Here is a 23,201-nt window from a genome sequence, read left to right on the forward strand (position 1 = left end):
TGGGTCTCCTACTCTTCGTGATTTTTATAAATGACCTGGATGAGGAAGCGGAGGGATTACTAAGTTTGCTGATGACACAAATGTTGGGTGCGTTGTGGATAGTGTGGAGGGCTGTCAGAGGTTACAGCAGGATATTGATAGAATGCAAAATGGGCTGAGAATTGGCAGATGGAGTTCAACCCAGACAAGTGTGAGGTGGTTCATTTTAGTAGGTCAAATATGATGGCAGAATATAGCATTGATGGTAAGACTCTTGGCAGTGTGGATGATTGGAGGGATTTTGAGGTCCGAGAGCATAGGATGTGGAAACCATAGAACGGGTGCAGATGGGATATAGAAGAATGTTGCCTGGATTGGGGAGCATGCCTTATGAGAGAAGGTTCAGTGAACTCGGCCTTTTCTCCTTGGAGTGACGGAGGATGAGAAGTGACCTGATAGAGGTGTATATCATGATGAGAGGCATCGATCTTGTGGTGAGTCAGAGGCTTTTTCCCAGGGCTGAAATGGTTAACACGAGAGGGCACAGTTTTAAGGTGCTTGGAAGTAGGTACAGAGGAGATATCAGGGGTAAGTTTTTTTATGCAGAGAGTAGTGAGTGCATGGAATGGGCAGCCAGCGACGGTGGTCGAGGCAGAAATGATAGGGTCTTTTAAGAGTCTCCTGGATAGGTATATGGAGATTAGAAATTTAGAGGATTCTTGGTAAGCCTAGGTAGTTCTAGGGTAAGGGCATTTTCTGCACAGCTTTGTGGGCAGAAGTGCCTGTATTTTGTTGCAGGTTTTCGATTTTTCTAAGGTGCTGCACGTGAGGCTGCTTAATAAGATCACAGCTCATGGAATTACAGTAAAGATACTTGTATGGATCGAAGAGTGGCTGACTGACAAGGGAGAAAGAGTCAGAGAATCTGCAATTCTGTATTGCTGTTGGTAACTAATAGTGTTCCGTAGGGGGTCGGTATTGAGACCGGACCTTTTCATGTTATATCTGAATGATATGGATGACGGATTTGATACCTTGGAGACTGCTGCACCCTTGGCTTTATCACAGGCCAGAGAAGTCGTGTCAGAGCTTTGGAATGTGCAAAATATTATTCCTTTGTTTAAAAAGAGAAGTGGAGATAACTCTGAAAATTATAGTCTAGTGAGTCTTACGTTTGTGTGCAAACTATTGGAAAAGATTGTTAGAGAGATAATTTAAGAGAAATTGGAGACGGGAATTGAAATAGTCATTATTGCTTTCAGAGGAGCAGCTCTTGTCTCAGAAGCCGTGTTGTATTTTGTGAGGGTATGACAAAGCACATTGATAAAGGTAGAGACGCTGATATGGGAAAATGGATTTTAATAAAACATTTGATAGGTTTCACCGAAGTCACCGACAGCAAAAGTCATCTAGCAGGATCCTTGCCTCGCCCTGCCTCTGCCTGGAGCTTTGCCTTGCCTTGCCTCGCCTTGCCTGTGTCTGAGTCTCGCCCTGTTTGCAACTGTACGTCCGTGTCCGCGTCTTCGATAGGCAGGTCCGGCCATTTTGCCGCTACTTAGCGTTGGGAACTGTCTCATCGTGTCCGCATTCTGTGTGATGACTCCCGCCCTACGTCCTGTACCCAAGGAGGGGTCCCGGCTCGGTGTTCCATGTTCCTATCCTCCCTCGACCCAGGCTCAGTGTTCTGCGTTCCTGTCTCTCCCTCGACCAAGGCTCTGGTGTTCCAAGTATCAAGTCCTGGCTCTGGCGTTCCAAGGATCAAGTCCTGGCTCTGGCGTTCCAAGGATCAAGTCCAGGCTCTGGTGTTCCAAGGATCAAGTTCTGGCTCTGGCGTTCCAAGGATCAAGTCCTGGCTCTGTCGTTCCAAGGATCAAGTCCTGGCTCTGGCGTTCCAAGGATCAACACCTGGCTCTGGCGTTCCAAGGATCAAGTCCAGGCTCTGGCGTTCCAAGGATCAAGTCCTGGCTCTGGTGTTTCAAGGATCAAGTCCTGGCTCTGGCGTTCCAAGGATCAAGTCCTGGCTCTGTCGTTCCAAGGATCAAGTCCTGGCTCTGTCGTTCCAAGGATCAACACCTGGCTCTGGCGTTCCAAGGATCAAGTCCTGGCTCTGTCGTTCCAAGAATCTAGTCCTGGCTCTGGCGTTCCAAGTATCAAGTCCTGGCTCTGGCGTTCCAAGGATCAAGTCCTGACTCTGGCGTTCCAAGGATCAAGTCCTGGCTCTGGCGTTTCAAGTATCAAGTCCCGGCTCTGGCGCTCCAAGGATCAAGTCCTGGCTCTGGCGTTTCAAGTATCAAGTCCTGGCTCTGGCGTTCCAAGGATCAAGTCCTGGCTCTGGCGCTCCAAGGATCAAGTCCTGACTCTGGCGTTCCAAGTATCAAGTCCCGGCTCTGGCGTTCCAAGGATCAAGTCCTGGCTCTGGCGTTCCAAGGATCAAGTCCCGGCTCTGGCGTTCCAAGGATCAAGTCCTGACTCTGGCGTTCCAAGGATCAAGTCCTGGCTCTGGCGTTTCAAGTATCAAGTCCTGGCTCTGGCGTTCCAAGGATCAAGTCCTGGCTCTGGCGTTCCAAGGATCAAGTCCCGGCTCTGGCGCTCCAAGGATCAAGTCCTGGCTCTGGCGTTTCAAGTATCAAGTCCTGGCTCTGGCGTTCCAAGGATCAAGTCCTGGCTCTGGCGTTCCAAGGATCAAGTCCCGGCTCTGGCGTTCCAAGGATCAAGTCCCGGCTCTGGCGCTCCAAGAATCAAGTCCTGGCTCTTACCCCCGAGCTCCTAGTCCTAACCCCAGACGCTGAGTCCCAGCCTAGTCCCAGGCCTGAGTCCTCGGCCATAACGCCTATTCCCGCTTCCTCTTTGCTCTCCTTGATTTCTCTCAGTTCCATCCTTGCGTCACGGCTCTCCTTGTAAATAGTAATAAACTCTATTTAGTTAACCTTACGAAACGTATTTGTGTCCTGCATTTGGGTCCTCCTCCAGCAGCCTTGCCCCTCCACGTTTTGACATGATTGTTAGCAGTCTCGTGGAACAGAGGGATGTTAGCGTCCACATCCACAGATTCTGCAATGTTTCTTCACGCTTTGACAGGCAGTTTAAGAAGACGAATTGGGTGTCAGCTGCATTAGGTAGGGGATTGAGTTCAGGAGCCACGAGGTCATGTGGCAACATCCTTGTAAATCTCCTCTGCACCCTTTCTATAGTTTCCACATCCTTCCTGCAGTGAGGTGACCAGAACTGAGCAGAATACTCCAAGTAGGGTCTGAGCAGGGTCCTTTATAGCTGTAATATTATCTCTTGGCTCTTGAACCCAATCCCACAGTTGATGAAGGCCAATGCACGGTATGCATTCTTAACCACACATCCAACTTGCATAGAAGCTTTGAGTGTCCAATGCACTCGTCCCCAAGATCCCTCTGATCCTCCACGCTGCCAAAAGTGTTACTATTAATCTTATATTCTGCCATCATATTTGACCTGCGAAAGTCAACCACCTCACACTTATCTTCGTTGAACTCCATCTGCCATCTCTCAGCCCAGTTTTGCATCCTATTGATGTCCTGATGTAACCTCTGACAGCCCTCCACACTATCCACAACACCTCCAACCTTTGTGTCATCAGCAAACTTACTAACCCATACCTCCCCTTCCTCATCCAGGTCTTTCATAAAAATCATGAAGAGAAGGGATCCCAGAACAGATCCCTGAGGTACACTACTGGTCACCAACCTCCATTCAGAATATGACCCGTCTACAACCACACTTTGCAAGCCAAATCTCGATCCACAAAGCAATGTCCCCTTGGATCCCATGCCTCCTCACTTTCTCAATAAGTCTTGCATGGGGTTCCTTATCAAACGATTTTCTAAAATCCATATACACTACAACTATGGCTCTACCTTCATCGGTGTGTTTATTCACATCCTCAAAACATACAATCAGGCTCCGAAGGCACGACCTGCCTTTGACAAAGCCATTGTGACTATTCATTATCATATTCTACCCCCTGAAACGGTCATAAATCCTGCCTCACAGGATATTCTCCATCAACTTACCAACCACTGAAGTAAGACTCACTGGTCTATAATTTCCTGTGCTATCTTAGCTCCCTTTTTTGGAATAAGGAAACAACATCTGCAAACCTGCAATCCTCTGGAACCTCTCCCATCCCCATTGATGATGCAGAGATCATTGCCAGAGGCGCAACAATCTCCTCCCTCGCTTCCCACAGTAACCTGGGGTGTATCTTGTCTGGTTCCAGTGACTTAATTAACTTGATGCTTTTGAAAAGCTCCAGCACATCCTCTTTCTTAACGTCTATATGCTCAAGCTTTTCAGTCCGCTGTAAGTCATCCCTCCAGTCGCCAAGGTCCTTTTCCGTAGTGAGTACTGAAACAGGTTTGTGTGGTGTCACAGTTTTTCAGGACGGTGCCTGGGGTTTGTGGTGTTTCAGTGTGTCAGGACCCTCCCAGGGTGTGTGTGGTCTCACGGTATATCAGGATCCTTCCAGGGGTGTCTGAAGTCTCATAGTGCGTTAGTCCCCTTCCAGGGATCCGTGGGGTCTCTCGGTGTGTCAAGACACTACCAGGGGAATGTGGGTCTCACTGTCTCTCAGGAAACTTCGGTGTGTGTAGGGTCTCACAGTTTATCAGGACATGGCGGGGTGTGGGATCTCACAGTGTGGAACCGTGTCAAATATTACAAGTAGAAGACAGAGATTGAAGCAGAGGGCAAAGGGGTTTAGAGGGATCTGAGGAAGAGATTTTTCACTCAGAGGGTAGTTGAAATCTGGAACACACTGCCTGATGTGGTGGTGGAGGCAGGTCCCTTCACAACATTTACGAAGTGGATGAGCATTGAAACTGCTGAGATACAGTCGGCTATGAACCAAGTGCTGATAAATGGGACCAGTGTAGACAGTGAGTGGATGGTCACAACAGGGATGGCCGGCCAAAAGCCTGTTTCCGTGCTGTGTGATCCGTCACTCCGGACATGCTAAATGCACTGCAAGGCATTGATTTCAAAACTCCACACCCCTCCCCAACCGGCATCCCTTTGTCTCCACTGCGAATATCTGTTTCCGTTAAGATAACATACAAATTGGTCACTTCTACTGAACAACTGGCAATTGATGAAGTTCCTGTGTCTTCTTCCATTAATGTTGCTTCCTTACAGCAAAACTAACCCTCTCACTGTGTCAGAATCAGTGACTAAATCCGGCCCCAAACACTGTGCTTTCATCCCTGCACATTGTAACTTGAACCATCTCACTGAGGGTCTGATGGAGACACAACTCCTGCCCTCTGCACATGCGATCACATTTCCCCTGCTTCTGACATTGCAAATGCCCTCAGAATGGTTTTCTGATTCAGTCTGAAGGTGATGGTACGTTCAGCCCGTCGTCAGACCTGACAAACCATGTCTTCCCACAGCTGGTCCCACCTGTTGGTGTGTCCTCTTTCCTACACCTCCAGGGAAGCTGCATCTCCACACAAACTCCTCACTTGAGACGACAGTCTGTACCCGTGACACAGGAAATCACATCTCTGTCAATGTCCTGATACTGTGCATGACCTGCTCACCTCCGGGTATCCTCCCTCAACAAGCTTCCTCCTCAGTCACCGTCTGTGAGATAATATATATAAAAAAAGCAATTAAAACCATCTATCAGGCAGCTCCTGTACCCCTCCACCCCAAACGATGGCTCGCTGGTTAAAACTCTCTTTCCTCAGCCCCAGATATGCCAGCAGATCCGAATCCACTGTAGGGACATTTACATCTCACAAGCGGCTGTACAAACCCGTGTCTTTCTCTGATGCAAGGTCACTGACACCCCTCCCCCTTTCCCATTCTGCACTCGCAGCCCATGACGGTGACAGCTGTTCCCAGACTCTGGGGCTTTGTAACAAACACAATGTCAACATCACGATTAGACAATAATTAATTTGAAGAGAGTATTGTTGCTTCCTTAAAGGATACCCGAGCGTCCAATACAACGGAGCAGATCCTCCCCTGTTTACAACTGTATTTGACCCGGGTCACGGAACCGGAGATCCCTACAGACCTCCTACAGTATCGGAGGCCGGAGGGACAACGGAGAGGTAAATCACAAACACGACAAAGTCTGCAGATGCTGGAAGTCCAGAGCAACACAAACAAAATGCTGGCGGAACTCAGCAGGCCGGGCAGAATCTATCTTAAAGAGTCAACAGTTGACGTTTCCCGTTGAGATCCTTCTTCAGGACTGAGAAGGAAGGGGAAACGTATCGGAATAAAAACGGGGCGGGTGAGGAAGGGGTAACTATGGTTCACATTGTCAAGGTGTTAAGTTTACCAGGAGACAGACACAAATCGAGACAAACACCACGCTGCCCACTCCACCAAAAACACGGCACAGCCGGACACATAACAGGGGACATTACATCTCACAACACTGGATTCAGTGATGAAACCCGTGATTAAAGTTGTTGGCCCACTGAAATCATCAGAAACGTCAATTAAAGTGTTTTTATATGTGAGCCTCTCCCACAGGTGACGTCAGACCCCCCACGCGCCTGACGTCACACATGGGCTCCACACACCTGGAACTGCCCTCGCGTGAGCAGTGTCTTACGTCACCCACGAGCTGGAGAGGTCGAGCTTTATCGGTTTAATGGCTGGGCTACTAACCACGTGACCATCCCCTCCCCCAGCGCTATCAACGGAGGATTCGGGAGCTGCGCTATTCCTATTGGTGCGAAGCGATGTCAATCATTGGTTAAACCATGTCTCGGAGGCGGACAAGCGGAGTAGGCGTTACCACCGCTTCGTTCGTCTCCCGCTGAAGCGCCGACCGCCTCATCAGAGCTGAGAAAACCTCAAAGTAAATGGCCGCTTTCTGATTTATTTCCATTTCCCTCCGAGGGAAGTTGGGGCGTTTGTGAAACGTCTCTTGCGGCCGGAGACTGATGTATTGCTGAGAGGTAGGAGGAGACCGTTCGGCCCGTCGTTTTGATGCCGGTTCCCCGTGGTGAGGGAGGGAGAGGGGGATTTAACTGAAAGGATGAAGATGGTGAGAGACGGGGCGGACAGGATGTTTGTCCCGGTGGGGACAGGAGGGACTCATCTGTGGAAATGTCTGAGACCACGGTGGTGTCGAGCAGAGGGATTCATCACATTGGGGGGCAAACATCGGCAGACTGTTGCCCTGCAAGCGGGGCCAGTGGTCCGGGCAAAGTGACAATTATTTGAGATTTGTTGAAACTGTACCTGGAATATGGTGTAAAATCCCGCTCCCCATAATCACACGGGTTATATAGACCAATCCCTCTGGACTGAGAGTGGACGGGAAATAGTCAGAGAAAAGAGGTGAGGGGTGGGGATGGGGCAAGAGCTGGGGAGTGAGAGGTGTATCCAGGTGAGGGGGGAGGTGGGAAGGTGGAAATAGTGACGGGGGTGGGAGGTGAGTGGTTGGGGCAACACGGGGCTGCAGAAGATGTAAATTAATTCCATAGAGCCAGTGTGGAATCCTTGTCTCCCTCTGAAATCAACACCAAAGCAAACAAGCAAAAGTAAACGATCTAAATCAGGGGTGTCAAACTCATTTTAGGTCACGGGCCGCATTGAGCAAAATGCAGCTTCATGCGGGCCGGATCAGTCGGACGCGTGCGAACGCAGCTTTCGTTGCCTCCGTTTTTTCAGCCTGCTCTCATGTGTCTCAGTCTCTGCTATAACTACAAAGTGTTTCACTTTACAAATTCCGTTTCTTATGAAGAAGACTACCGAATAAACACTAAAACCCCTGAAAACCTTGTACCTGAATAAACTCAGCATTAGCCATATCATACGCCATAGGCGCTTCGATTACTGGGGCCAGCTTTAATGATGATTAGATATTATCTCGCGGGCCAAAGATAATTCCACCGCGGGCCTTGAGTTTGACATATATGCCATAGAGGATTTACAAAGAGGTTAGAGAGTATTTGTTATCGAGAGTGCAATGAAGATTCACCAGACTGATCCCTGGAGTGGTGGGGTCTGTTAATCCCCACCACAGAGGGCGGTGAAGACTCAGTGATCGTCCTCACATAAAACAGAGGCCGGCAGATGTGTGGAGATCAAAGGGATCGAGGAAATGAGGATCGGGCAGAAACATGTGGCTGAGATGGGAGAGCAGCCATCATCTTGTTGATGGTTAGAGGGGCTGAATGGCCACAGATAGAAAAGAGCAGACAGATCGAATAGATCTGCGGGGTAATCTCAATACACAGAGGCAGTGAGTACCTGGATTAAGCAGTTCAGTGTTTGCATCGTTGGTTATCTACCTCGGGTTCAGTATCCTCACCGTGTTTGGAAATTCCCATTCACTGTCGTCTGTCTGTGAGCAGCTGGAAGTTAAAGAAACACTCAAGATGCTGGAGACCTGAAATCACATCAGAAATTGTTTGAAGCCATTCCGACACAGGGTCCTGGAGCTGAAACACTAACTTTGTTCCTCACAACAGATATTCTTTGTCTGTTAAGTGTTACTTGAATTTGCAGTTTTTTAGAACACTTCGTTGGAATGATTTAAGTCTCCTAGGAAATGGACTTGTGTCGGACGTACAATGTAATTCACTCTCTTACAGCACAGAAACAGGTTTTTCGGCCCATCTAGCCTGTGCCATTTTCTGCCTGGATCCATCCACGTGCACCCAGACTCTAGATGTCAATACCTCTGTAACGTTCTCGCTCGGGTGTGAAGTAACGCCGAGGTAAACGTCGAGATAAACCAGAATCAATGCAAACGAGACCGCAGTAAGATTAACCATTTACTGTTCACTCTTCACATTAACGCATGGTGAAAACTGTTGAAAAACAATACAAGATTGGTACAGTGTTTGTTCCCTTCTAAATATCACATTTACATTGTGAATACTTGCAAAGGTAAAACTACAATAACTACATTACATTAAAGTGCAGCATACAGTCAGAATCTAGCTGCTCCATTGGCTGCTTTAGATACACTTCAATACAAACTATCCCGACTCTTTAACTGACGAAAAGGTAAACCTTACCGACCGTCGTTACTTTTAACAGAATCGGCGTTAACATTTTAACTCAAAATACCGATTATCTAATGACTTACAGCGTTGCTTTCACTGTGTCTTTGGTGCATAGAGAGACCCTAGTCAGCGTTATGGTGGCACATGAGAGTGACCCCCACCCTTGCGTGAATCTCAAACCGGTAATTCCCCACAAGACGCGGCGAACCCGGATGTGACGTCATCGCAGCCGCGATGTATTACAGACAAATCAATTGATTTAAACAATCCTAACTTTAACTAAAAAATGCTAACAAATTACTACGCGAAAATATTATAAACTAAATAACTGCCATAAAGGCAGCACACTCCCCGCTTGGCCTTCGTAAGGTCACAATGAACATAATACGAACTTCAGTCTCTAAATCAGTCGTTAGGTAGAAGTAGAATGACTTCTGTAACAGGCCTTTGGTAAATTTTCCCATCGCCTTGGTCGGTAGTTTTCAACTCGACGTCCCTGACATGTCCATCCCTACTAGGGAATGTGGCAGTGATTCTGGCCATTGGCCAGCAGTTGCCGGCGATTTGCTTGTCCTTGAGCAGGACTAAATCTCCAACTTGAAGGTCCCTTCTCCATTGCTTTGTGTACAGGTCCTTATCGGAGAAGTCCCCTGGTGGAGGGGCAGCTCCTGCCTTCTGCGTAAGGAGCATTGATGGCGACAGTATGAAGGGGTTTTCCGGGTCAGAAGACACGGGTAGGAGTGGTCGTGCATTCATAATGGCTGTGACCTCTGCCATTGGTGTGCCCAGTACCTCGTGGGTCGATCGGATGCTTTGCTGCATCTCAGGTCTCCTTTTCGTGGTTTTTTGCAAGGGCGTGAACCGCTTGACTGCCTGCTCTTTGTTGTTTGGCAAGCACTGGCGTGGTTCTCTGAAAGGTAGTGGGGCGACCCCACTATTTGCTTTGTCTCTGAAGACCTTGGTGTCCTCCGTTTTTAAGATGATGGCGTCTTGAGCCGATGGAGCGAGTTTATTATCATGCTCCTTTTGAGCAAAGACAGACTGACCCAGCGTCTCGTCAGTTACTTTGCGCTTGTTAAAGCCTTGTGGTGCTTCCTGGACGCACATGGAACTTGTGCGGGGTTGAAGAATCGTATGGCGGCTACTCTCTAGCACATTGGTCTTGAGTGTGTTAGCCGTTGATTTGTGTTCGTTGCCAGGGCACACCTCTCCTATCACCACCCAGCCCAGATCCAGGCGTTGGGCAAAGGGGGCGTCGTGTGGTCCATTGACCTGCTGCCTAACCTTGTGTACCCGGAGAACATCCCTCCCTAATAGCAGGAGTATTTCTGCTTCTGGATCCAGCTCTGGGATGTATTTGGCGATGTGGTGGAGATGTGGTTGGTGTAGCACCGCACTTGGTGTCGGGATCTCAGTGCGGTTATTCAAGATTTTCTCGCACTCTACGAGTGGGGGGAGACAGATGAGGACTTTACCATCCAGGGACTCGATCTGGAAGCCTTCGGCCCTCCTTCCGTAAGTTTTCATGTTGCCTGAGCAAGTTCTAAGGTAATATGGGAACTGCTCACTCTCAATGTTGAACAAGTTAAAGAACTTTGGACTGACTAGCGAGCGGTTGCTCTGATCGTCCAGAATTACGTAGGCTTTGATGGCCTTGTCTTTGGCTCCCTTAGGGTACACCTTAGTGAGACAGATCTTTGAACAAGAACGGCTTGCCTGAGCTTGACCGCAAACTTCCGTACAGCTCGAGCTGACAACAGTTGTCCTGGAGTGAGCTTCTCCCTCCCCGCCGTCCTGTTGTGGGGGTGAAGGAGCGTTGTCGGTTTGCGGTGACGGGCCAGGATGCATGGCCCAGTCGTGATTAGTGCTATCACATTCCAGGCACTTCACGGCGATCGTACACTCTCTCGCACAGTGAGAGGTCGAGGAACAGCATCTAAAGCATATTCCTTTCTCCTCGAGGAGGGCCTTCTTCTCTTCAAGGGGTTTTTCCCTAAACGTTCTGCATCTTTTGAGGGGGTGGGGTTTGTTATGCAATGGACAATTCTTGCTAGGGTCGTTGTTAGTTGTAAGGACTTCAGTCTTAAGCGCTGAGACTGGTTTAGTAATGTTGGAATTATTCGAAGTGGATTTATCTGGCTTGGTGTAAATTGTACTGCTTCCTGGACCTATGAGGCTAGGATCGTTTCGCTTCTTCGCCTCCTTGCACACGAACCTGGTGAAATACTCGAAGGGAGGGAATTGACCTTCGTGTTCTTCCTTGTAATCTGAGGCAACGGACAACCACCTGTCCTGCAGCCCAAATGGAAGTTTGTCCACGAGTTGTCTAATCCCGGTTGGAGTGTCTAGGTATACTAGACCAGCTGAGTGGCCATCTTCTTTGGCGCCTTGAATCTCCAAGAGTAAATCTCCAAATTCTCTTAGCTTGGTGTGGTCCTTGGCTGACACCTTAGGAAAATTTCCCAAACGTTGGCATAGCGCCGCCTCAATAATTTCGGGGGCTCCGTAGCCCTCCTGAAGTCTCTCCCATGCTTTCTTCAATGCTAGCTCGGGTTTGTTGATGTACACTGAACGCATGCGTCTCACCTGTTCGCATGATTCTTTTCCCAGCCATTTTGCCATAAGATCCAACTCCTGGGTTGCTCTGAGCTGGAATCCGTCGATAGCGTTGGTGAAAGTGGAGTACCATGCACGGTAATTTTCGGGTTTATCGTCAAACCGGTATAGTCCTGAAGTGACGAGATCCCGTCGTGCGAAATACCGTGCTGCGGATTCATCTGCAGGTGGCGTGCGGGCTGAGGGAACATGTCCACAGGTACATGACTGAGGGCGTACATCTGTTATGGGATTTGCTGGTCTGGACTCAGTCTTTGCCTCTCTTCTCCCCAAATCCGGTAAGTTCGGTGTCGAGAAGTACTTGTCGTGAGCCCTTGCATTCCTGGGTTCATCGCGGAGTTGCGAGGGTAAATTATCTTCCTCGGATGGACGTGATGCCGTCGGGCCTCTCCAAGACTCCTCGTGAAGTGGGACGTTATCGAATAAGTAAGGAGAGGAAGAAAGAGTCTTCCATTCCATTTGAGATTGGACATAGTCCCTTGTACGTTCCAATCCGATCTTTTCTGAGGTAGATTTTCCGTCCTTCGGATCATGCATTTCTTCGGCGTCTTCTATTAACTCTGCTTCCACCTCGGCAGCTGCTGCTTCTCGTTCTAGCTTCAGCGCTTCTAACCGTGCCTCTACCCTTTTCCTTTCCAATTCGTTTTCGGCTTCTCTGGCAGCCGCTTCGGCTTCTCTGGCGGCCTTTTCCTTCTGGTTTTCGGCTTCTCTGGCAGCCTTTTCCTTCTGGTTTTCGGCTTCTCTGGCAGTCGCTTCGGCTTCTCTGGCAGCCTTTTCCTTCTGGTTTTCGGCTTCTCTGGCAGCCGCTTTCATCTTTACTTCTAATTCTTCTTTGGCAAAGCGCGCTCGCACCTTGGCGGCTTCTGCTTTCGCTCTTGCTTGGGTGGCCTTACTTGATGCCCTACTGCCCCTGTCGCAGGATGACGATGACTTTGACAACGACTTGATGCTGGATCGGGTTGACATGGCTGCACTTTAAACACCTGATAATGCCGCTTTTTCACTGTAACGTTCTCGCTCGGGTGTGAAGTAACGCCGAGGTAAACGTCGAGATAAACCAGAATCAATGCAAACGAGACCGCAGTAAGATTAACCATTTACTGTTCACTCTTCACATTAACGCATGGTGAAAACTGTTGAAAAACAATACAAGATTGGTACAGTGTTTGTTCCCTTCTAAATATCACATTTACATTGTGAATACTTGCAAAGGTAAAACTACAATAACTACATTACATTAAAGTGCAGCATACAGTCAGAATCTAGCTGCTCCATTGGCTGCTTTAGATACACTTCAATACAAACTATCCCGACTCTTTAACTGACGAAAAGGTAAACCTTACCGACCGTCGTTACTTTTAACAGAATCGGCGTTAACATTTTAACTCAAAATACCGATTATCTAATGACTTACAGCGTTGCTTTCACTGTGTCTTTGGTGCATAGAGAGACCCTAGTCAGCGTTATGGTGGCACATGAGAGTGACCCCCACCCTTGCGTGAATCTCAAACCGGTAATTCCCCACAAGACGCGGCGAACCCGGATGTGACGTCATCGCAGCCGCGATGTATTACAGACAAATCAATTGATTTAAACAATCCTAACTTTAACTAAAAAATGCTAACAAATTACTACGCGAAAATATTATAAACTAAATAACTGCCATAAAGGCAGCACAACCTCCCTCATCCACGTACCACGCAAACTTCTCTTCAATGCTGCAATTGAACCTGCATCCACGTTCGCATCACCTTCTGAGTGAAGTAAAAATCACAACGAACAGGGCTGTTGCTAAAGATCGGTTCAGAACACTCCTGAGTACCGACTTCCAGAGTGAATACGCTCACTCTGCCACCAACCTCTGCCTCCTGTGGTCAAGTCATTTCGGTATCCACAAAGCCAAGTTCCCCTGGATCTATGCTTCCTACCACCCTGACCCGGCCTAATTTCGGGAACGTTGTTAAAATTCTCACGAAAATCCATTTGGCGCTTCTTCGTGAATTTTAATAAATACTCCCGAATACCTTAAGTGTAGTGAACAGTGAAAAGATAAGTGCAGAATACATAAAATTGAAAAAGACCGAAAAAAATGGTTCCATTGTGTGTGTGTCCGTGTGTGTATTATCCTGTGAAAGTGTGCATTTTTGTGAGGGAGAAATGAACAGAAAAATAGATGGAAGATAGAAAAATAGATGGACAGAAGCGCAGATAGAGAGAGAGAGAGAGATGTCCCCATCGCAGGTAAATTGTTTTGCTGTAACAGAATCAAAGAGATCGGCGTGGGCAGGAACGCCGGCATGGACATCGTCGACCTCACTACACACATCGATGCTGTGAAACTCCATGGACAAAGTGGAGCGAACTGCCCGCTTGCATGAGCAGAATATGTTGATTGCAGAGAGTCAATGTGTGGTAGGGCAGGACAAGAGGAACTCTGTCGCTATTGCTCCAGTGTCTTCATAAATGCTACCCGACCGGCTGAGTTCCTTCAGTACTTTGTGTGTGTTGCTTTGGGTTTACAGCATCTGCTGAAATCCACCTGTTTAACATACTGAGATGAACATTTTTTTCAGGTATGTCGCATCCGGAATCCAGCATCAGGCTGGATTCGAACTCAGGACCTCTCGCCTCGAAGTCCGGCGCTGATGCCAATGCGCCAGCAGCCGTAGTGGCAACAGAAATGAACATATTTTTTGAAAATTTCAGATGGATGGAGACGCACGGAGAAGTGAATCCATAAAACCATCAGATATACGAGCAGAAGTAGGCTATTCGTCCCAACGGGTCTGCTCCGCCAATGAATCATGGGCTGATCTAATTATTCCAGACATCTGAACTCCCCTGCTTTCACCCCATACCCGTTGATGACCTGCCTAATCAAGAACCTATCTATCTCGGTCTTAAATACACAAAATAACTTGTCCTCCACGGATGCTCGTAGCAACAAATTACACAGATTTACCACCCTCTGACTACAGTGATTTCCCCACATCTGAGTTCTAAATGGACGTCCTTCAAGTCCGAAGTCGTGCCATCTTGTCCTAGAATCCCCTACCATGGGAAATTAACTTTGCCATATCTAATCTGTTCTGGCCTTTTAACATTCAATATGCGATCTCCCTCATTCTCCTGAACTCCATGGAATACAGCCCAAGAGATGTCAGACGATCCTCATACGGTAAACCTTGCATTCCTGGAATCATTCTCTGAATCTTGTCTAAACCCTCTCCAATATCATTATATCATTTCTAAAATAAGGATACCAAAACTGCACACAATACTCTGCCAATTTCCCACTATTTTTTCCTCTATTATTTCCCTCGATCGTTCAATTGCCCTCTATTTTCCTAAGTTCCATGTACCTATCTAAGAGTCTCTTAAAAGAACCTATTGTATCCGCCTCTACCACCGTCGCTGGCAATGCATTCCACACACATTGTTCAATAAACGTAGCCCTGACATCTCCTCCGTACCTACTCCCAAGCAGATTAAACTTTTGCCCCTTCGTGTTATCCGTTTCAGTCTTTGGGAAAAGCCTCTGCATATCCACACAACCATTGCTTCTCCTCCTCTTATACACCTGCATGAATTTCCCGCATGATTTTCTTCAGGATGAATAAGACAATAAACACACTATGGTTTCGAAATTCTCCAGGGCTCCGAACTGAGGTGGTTAAACTCCTTCCCTGCTCTTTTCAACTTTTTGAGTCATTTTCACTCATTTCAAAGGACTGTGCCACAGACAGCTGAGTTGCTGCATTGCACCTCTAAAGTCTGACAGCAGACTAGCGAGTGAATCTTCGATGGAGCAGAGTCAGAAACCAGAGAGTTGCCCGCCTGAGTCAGGGCTTTGGGGCTCCAGAAAGGGATGGGGTCTAGAGTTTACGAGGAGGAGGAAGAGGAATCAGACCAGTAGAATGCGGCTACAAATGAATGATCAGCAACATTTGGAAACTGTTTGATCGAAAAAAAAATGGTTAATTTCTGCAAAATACTGGTAGAAATCAACAGATCAGGCAGCAAATGAGGAGAGGAACAAATAGACAACGTTTAGTCCGAACCGGTTCAGCATGCCTAGACTGTGCACTCCTCTGCTTAGTTGCCAGCTGAACTGCAGTTTTGTGTGTATGTGTCTACATTTCTAGCAACAGCATAACCTCTTGTGTTTAATATCGGCATTTGTAAGAAGGTTCTACTTTGGCATTAGAAACGCGGAACGTTTGCTGATATTAAGAGCATTGTTTCTTAGAAGCTGCTTCCTGCGTTAAAAGAGCTGCTGAGTTTTCTACACAAAAACAAAACTGAGGTCTGGATATGGAACCGGTGCTTGCAGAGACTTTTAATGGCACCGTGATTACCCTGAAAGCTCTGCGGAACAATTCTCACTGTCGCTGATGCACCGATCGAATGCGCAGGCGTCAGGGTTGCGGATGTCCCGAATATCGCGCATGCGCGCAGTACACAAAAGGCCTTGGGAGGATCGATAAAAAGGTAAGTGTTTCGCTGGGTTAACATTTTCACTACCGACTGAGGGGCTATTTCTGTGAACTCAGTACATCGTGACCCACAATCACGGGACAGTCCTGCTCTCTTCCCTCTCTCACAGCCCCGTGTTCTGTAAACGAGCCCCTGGGGGGCTTCCGGCTGATGAGGGAATGGATCTGTCAGACAGAACTGAGCTCCAGCTATCTAAATGCGAGCATTGGGAACTCGGAGAAAGGGAACAAAATCGTTTCCATCAGCTGTTGAGAAAATCACCTTTGTTCTACCTCCAATCACAAACAAGAGAAAATCTGCAGATGCTGGAAATGCAAGAAGCGCACACAAAATGCTGGAGGAACTCAGCATTAGTACTAATTTCCATAGATGCTGCCTGGCCTGCTGAGTTCCTCCAGCATTTTGTGTGTGTTGCTTGTTCTACCTCCACTTGTTCTGGACTTTTCTGCCAGTAAGGACATGTTTTGATCCATTCTCTCTGGGTACATAATGATATCAAACACCTTGTTCCTGGGCATCAAGTAGCTTTCACATCACAGATGTGCCAGACTCTAGTGAGACAGACTACTGCCCTTCCCTTCATATTCATTGGCATTACCATCACCGAGTTAACCACCGTCAGTCATTGGGGGGGAGTTCAGGGGAAATATTTATGTACCATATTGAAAGTGGTGTTACCTGTGTGTAGAAAATTTGCTGGAGAATTTGCAGGTAGGAATAAGCAGAGTGATATTGGGAAATCTGACTCTTTAAAGTGTAATTTAGCAAGCAAATCACATATGGACAATGTGCAAAAGCTCTGGTGAGAAAATCCTTCATTACCCGTTATAAACCTGTTACATAGGTTGTGTGAGAGTGCAGATGAACTGGACTGAACCAAAAGGAGATCAAAGTTCCTATAAACAGTGATTTGCTAGCTGTTAAAATGAATTCCTCTCTATATAAAATTCACTGTGCACAGGTTGTCACTGGGTAAAATATGGACAGTACATGATTTATGTGCACACTGGTCATTACAAATTAGAGGGGACATTGGTGGGAAGGTGGGGAGACCTCCAGTGTCCCTGATGCCCTCACCTACAAGATGTGCATCCAGCTGCAGCTTGTAACCCTGCACTTCAAGGAGTTGAAACTTCAAATGGATGAATTCCAGATCATCCAGGATTTGGAGGGGATGATAGATATGACATGAACAGAGGCGAGTTACACCCAAGGTGCAGCACACAGGAAAGTAAGTGAGAGTCAGGAAGGGAATAGAGGTGAAATAGCTATTGCAGAGTACTCTTGTGGAAATCAAACACAACAGCAGGTGGACCACTTTAGAAACGGTTGGTCTGTACTACCTGGCAGAGGAAAGTCAAAGGGCTGATAGGGGATTTGTTAGTTAGGGGAACGGTACAAGAGGGGACTAATATCCTAGTGGTAAGGCTTGCTAGGCTAATGTGTGTGTGGGGGGGGGGGTTGTGATGGGGTTAAAATAAGTTGTAGGGGGAATGGGAACCAAATGACAGAACAGATAGTGGAGAGGGTGATTTGAATTGAATTCACTTTATTACATACATCTTTCATATAGATGAGGAGTAGAAATCTTTATGTTACGTCTCTGTCTAAATGCGCAATGTGTAAATTATGGTAATTTATAATAAATAGCTTGTACTTAGAACTGTCAATGTAACATCGAAATCAATTAATCAGTCTGATGGCCTGGTAGAAGATGATGTCCTGGAGCCTGTTGGTCCTTTTCTGTGTTACCGTTTCCTGGATGGTAACAGCAGGAACAATTTGACGTTGTAGTTAGTTGACTCCCCAATATCCTTTAGTCCCATTTTATACAGCAGTCTCTGTAAATATCCTGAATAGTGGGAAGTTCACATCTACAGATGGGCTGTGCTATCCGCACCACTCTCTGCAGGTTCCTGCGATTAAGGGAAGTACAGTTCCCATACCAGGCATTGATGCGGTCAGTCAGGATACTCTCAATTGTGTCCCTGCAGAATGTTCTGAGGATTTGGGGCTGCATCCCAAGATTCTTCGACCGTTTCAGGTGAAAGAATTGCTGTTGTGCTTTTTTTCACAACACAGCGGTATGTACAGACCATGTGATATCTTTGGTGATGTTTCTGCCAAGGAACTTAAAGCTGTTCACCCTCTGAACCCCAGATCCATTGATATCTTGATGTCAATATGGGTTAGCCTGTCTCCAATCCTCCTGTCACCCACAATCAGCTCCTTTGTTTTTCTAACAATAAGGGAGGGTTTGTTTTCTTGACACCAGTCAGATGTTGTTCAGACCTCAGACAGAGTCAGCAATCAAATGGCTGAGCATGGTGTGATGAATGTGCTGAGCTGTGTATATCACAATGCAAGAAGCATCGTAGGAAAGCCAGATGAGCTCAGGGCAGGGAATTACGATATTGTAGCCATGATTGGGACTTTGTTGCACCCAATAGTCTGAGGGATTTAGAGGAACAAGCTTGTAGAGAGATGGCAGACCATGCCAAGAAACAAAGGTTGATTTAGTAAGTGATTTTAACTTTCCATATATTGACTGGGACTCCCATACTGTAAAAGGACTAGATGGAGTTGAGTTTGTCAAATGTGCCCTTAATCAGTACGTAGAACACCCGGTGTAGAAGTGTGCAATAAACCATTAGGAAGTGATCCAGGGTGTCAGAAATTAGTGATCATAATCCATGAAATTCCAAGTAAAGGTGGAAAAGGAGAGGTCTGGACAACGGGTTGAGATTCTGAATTGGAGAAAGGTCAATTTTGATTGTATCAGAAGGGATTTGACAAGTGTGGTATGGGACAGGCTGTTTTCTGGCAAAGGAGTACTTGGTAAGTGGGAGGCCTTCAGATGTGAAATTTTGAGGGTGTAGAGTTTGTATGTGACTGCCGAAATAAAAGTTGAAAGGTAACTGGTTCAGAGAACCTTGGTTTTCAGGAGATACTGAGGCCCTGGATATTCTGGTCCTCTAAATGCCACAGACTTTTGGGTGCTACCAAGACACATTAATGACAACCATATCATAATCCCATGCCCTGAGCTCATCTGGCTTTTTTTTTAGTCATCTTCTGTTGGTTTCTAAAAGCTTCCAAATAGTTTTTCTTCTAAATTTTGCCCTGTCTTTGGCTTTTATGTTGGCTTTGGCTTCTCAGTTTAGCTATGGTTTTGTCCTCCTGCCTGTCCAATGCTTCCATTTCATTGGGATGTATGAATCACTCAGCTCCCGAATTGCTCCCAGAAACTCCGGTCATTGCTGCTCTGTTGTCATTCCTACCTTTCCCTTCCAAACAAGTTTGGCCAGCTTCTCTGACATAGAAACATGGAGAAGTTTAGTATGGAAACAGGCTATTTAGCCCATCTAGTCAATGCTGAAAAAACATTTACGCTGTCTAATGCAACTACCTGGACTGGGACCATCGCCCTCCATAACCCTACCATCTAGGCTTCCCTCCAAACTTTTTTTAAATGGTGAAACCAAGCTCATATTCACCTCTTGTGCTGACATCTCATTCCACAGTCTCACAACCATTTCAGTAAAGAGTTTTTCCACATGTTTCTGTTAAATTTTCACCTTTCCCACTTACCCATGATCCTCTGGTTGTCATCGCACCCAACCTCAGTGGAAAAAGCTGCTTGCATTTACCCTATCTATACCCTCGTAATTTTGTATACTTCCAACAAATCCTCAAAACAATGTATACTTTCCTTATAATTAGATTATATTCAGAGCCTTTTTTTAAATGTATAAGATGATGAAGGGCATTGATGATGTGGATATCCAGAGTTTTATTCCCAAGGCTGAAATGGCTAATGCGAGGGACCATAGTTTTAAGGTGTTTTGAAATAGATTCCGAGGGGATGTCAGAGGTAAGTTTTTTACACAGAGAGTGGTCGGTGTGTGAATGCACTGAGTACCGGCTATTTGTGTGAGAGTGTTTCAGTGACTGTGGGGCCAGGAATCCATGCAACTCAGTGGGAACCGGGAATGGAGACAGTCAAACTGAGCCAGGTCACAGATTGTACTTGGCAGAAATGCCCCGTTCTTATAGAGACAGAAAGAGCATCAGAGAATTTGAGGGTCATTCCAGATACCAGCTCTGTGCCCAGTTAGAAGATGATTTCTCTCTCCAACTTGGGTTGAACTTCATTGTAACAGCGTAATGCCAGATGACACCTTGATAACCCAAATGTTCTCACTGAAATGATGCCCTTCACCCACTGATGGATTTGTAAATTTTTTTACAGGTTAAAAATGACAAGAAACTTGTCGACGGGAATCTCGAACACAACACACCAGTTTTGTTGTCTCTGTCCAGATATTTAAGAAGTGGAGCAAGGGATTCACTCGATCATCCTTCCTGCTCAGACTGTGGGGAGGGATTTGCTCAATCATCTGACTGACTGGCATGCCCATCATCTTACACAGGGGGGAACTCATTCATCAGCTCAGACAGTGGGAATGGATTCACTTGGTCATCACAACTAAAGGTGCATCAGCAAGTTCACACTCGGACAAGGCCATTCACCTGTTCTGTGTGTGAGAAGGGATTCAGACAGTTTTCCCACCTGTGGACACACCAGTCAGTTCACACTGGGCAGAGGCTGGTCATCTGCTGAAGTTATAAGGAAGAATTCACTTGGTCATCTGACCTAATGGCTCACCAGCGAATTCACACCAGGGAGCGGCCATTCACCTGCTCAGACTGTGGGAAGGGATTCACTAAAGCATCTAAACTTAAGGTACATCAGCGAGTTCACACTGGGGAGAGGCCGTTTACCTGCTCAGACTGTGGGAAGGGATTCACTAAAGCATCTAAACTTAAGGTACATCAGCGAGTTCACACTGGAGAGAGGCCGTTTACCTGCTCAGACTGTGGGAAGGGATTCACTTGCTCGTCTCAACTGAAGGTACATCAGAGAGTTCACACTGGAGAGAGGCCGTTTACCTGCTCAGACTGTGGGAAGAAATTCAGTTGCTCATCTCAACTGAAGGTACATCAACGAGTCCACACTGGGGAGAGACCATTCACCTGCTCAGACTGCGGGAAGGGATTCACTCTGTCATCTAAACTGAAGGTACATCAGAGACTTCACACTGGAGAGAGGCCATTCACCTGCTCAAACTGTGGGATGGGATTCACTTGCTCATCTAATCTGAAGGTACACCAGTCTGTTCACACCAGAGAGAGACCGTTCACCTGCTCAGACTGTGGGAAGGGATTCACTCAGTCATCTAAACTGAAGATACATCAGAGAGTTCACACTGGAGAGAGGCCATTCACCTGCTCAGACTGTGGGAAGGGATTCGCTCGGTCATCTCAAGTGAAGGTACATCAGAGAGTTCACACTGGAGAGAGGCCATTCACCTGCTCAGAGTGTGGGAAGGGATTCACTCAGTCATCCACCTTAATTGCTCACCAGCGAGTTCACAACAGGGAGTGGCTGTTCACCTGCTCGGACTGTGGGAAGGGATTCACTTCATCATCTCAACTGAAGGTACATCAGCGAGTTCACTCTGGGGAGAGGCCATTCACCTGCTCAGAGTGTGGGAAAGGATTCAGTCAGTCATCCAACCTACAAGCACACCAGTCAGTTCACACAGGGGAGAGGCCATTCACCTGCTCAGTGTGTGGGAAGGGATTCACTCAATCATATAAACTGAAGGTACATCAGCGAGTTCACACTGGAGAGAGGCCGTTCACCTGCTCCGACTGTGGGAAGGGATTCATTCAGTCATCCACCCTAATAGAACACCAGCGTGTTCACACTGGGGAGAGACCATTCACCTGCACGGACTGTGGGAAGGGATTCACTTCGTCATCTCAACTGAAGGAACATCAGCGAGTTCACACTGGGGAGAAGCCATTCACCTGCTCAGAGTGTGGGAAAGGATTCACTCAGTCATCCCACCTGCAAGCGCACCGGTCAGTTCACACTGGGGAGAGACCGTACACCTGCTTAGACTGTGGGAAGGGATTCGCTTCGTCATCTCAACTGCAGAGACACCAGCGAGTTCACACTGGGTAGAGTCCTTTTTCCTGCTCTGAATGTGGAAAGGGATCCACTCAGTCATCTAACCTTATGTAACTCTCAATTCGCCTAGCAGCTTAATATAGGGGGTGTTCACCCCCACCCCCAGCACGGCCAAACTTAAGAAATCTCGTTTGGGTGGATGCTGCGTGATGTGTCCCCTGTTACAGATCAGTACCCCGAAATAACAAACAGTACACAATATGTCATTAAAGGACTGAGCTCTATAATTCTTACTTTCACTATAGGGTTAGTAAAGAAAAAACAAGGGCCCATTTTCTCCATTTGTGTCTTCTCATCTGTCCCGGCAAGCGACCGTAAAAATCTCTCTTCCAGACTCAAAGAAAGAACATTTCTCTCATTGGATAGCACCGCACTCCAAACCCTGTTATCTCTGCTACAGAGAAACCATTACCTCAGCAGTGAAACATTACAGAGAGGCCATTACATTAGCAGTGAAACCTTGCAGCACGTTACACTTGTGACACACTACCTGGTTCACACTGGGGAGAAAGTTTCAATGAGCTGCATGCTGGATAGTTGTCCATCACCGTTGCTGAATGCAATTTCGAGAGTGACTGTCGGTGCTGATCTCTACAATTATTGCTGCTATTCACCACACCCAGTTCTGCACCCTTGTCACTGGGCATGGGAGGAGTTTCTTCTACTGCACATTCACCTTTAATGGGACTGGATTTGTGACAAATAAATCAGTTCTATTTTAAACAGTTTCCGGTATTTAGTGAATTTATAACACACCTAGTGTACAGTAGAGAGTTAACTCATGCCGGCTGGACCCTGCCAGTGATACTGTTTGCAACAGTCCTTTTAAATCCTCCCCTGTTGTTCATCTCTCACTCTCCCTGTGGGAGGGGTTCCAGTCACCACTCTGTGGGTGAAGAGGTTTCCCTTGAATTTTCTGCAGACTGAAGAACTCGAGCTGATTGCAGTTCTGTCTGAGATGTTCTTCGCCCCTCAAATCTCTGGGCTGAGGAAGAATGGCATTGGTTGTTAACCTCCCTATACAGGGCTCATTTCACCATTATTTGTCATTTTCCCTG

The 23,201-nt window shown here is 47.0% G+C and overlaps 3 protein-coding genes and 1 long non-coding RNA gene across 4 annotated transcripts in view; 2 read left to right on the forward strand and 2 right to left on the reverse strand.

The window, feature by feature from the left end:
- LOC140722306 (uncharacterized) overlaps nt 1–23,201 on the forward strand; it is a 532,443-nt gene that overhangs the window by 383,261 nt on the left and 125,981 nt on the right. The gene's annotated exons all lie outside the window — the stretch shown is intronic.
- The window catches only part of LOC140722301 (uncharacterized), a 1,042,646-nt gene that overhangs the window by 50,669 nt on the left and 968,776 nt on the right, over nt 1–23,201 (reverse strand). The gene's annotated exons all lie outside the window — the stretch shown is intronic.
- Nucleotides 6,725–13,260, reverse strand: LOC140722291 (uncharacterized). Its single transcript, XM_073037080.1, has 3 exons — nt 13,021–13,260; nt 10,559–12,739; nt 6,725–6,813 (listed from the first exon to the last, which is right to left on the reverse strand). The coding sequence occupies exons 2-3, from the start codon at nt 12,570–12,572 to the stop codon at nt 6,725–6,727; spliced, it is 2,103 nt and encodes a 700-aa protein (XP_072893181.1). The 5' UTR covers nt 12,573–12,739; nt 13,021–13,260.
- LOC140722304 (uncharacterized) lies at nt 16,256–22,137 on the forward strand. The gene is made up of 2 exons (XM_073037090.1): nt 16,256–16,554; nt 20,356–22,137. Exon 2 carries the CDS (start codon nt 20,764–20,766, stop codon nt 22,135–22,137), a length of 1,374 nt encoding a protein of 457 aa, XP_072893191.1. The 5' UTR covers nt 16,256–16,554; nt 20,356–20,763.

The sequence above is a fragment of the Hemitrygon akajei genome, unplaced genomic scaffold (assembly GCF_048418815.1).
Source record: "Hemitrygon akajei unplaced genomic scaffold, sHemAka1.3 Scf000074, whole genome shotgun sequence".
Classification (NCBI taxonomy): Eukaryota; Metazoa; Chordata; class Chondrichthyes; order Myliobatiformes; family Dasyatidae; genus Hemitrygon; species Hemitrygon akajei.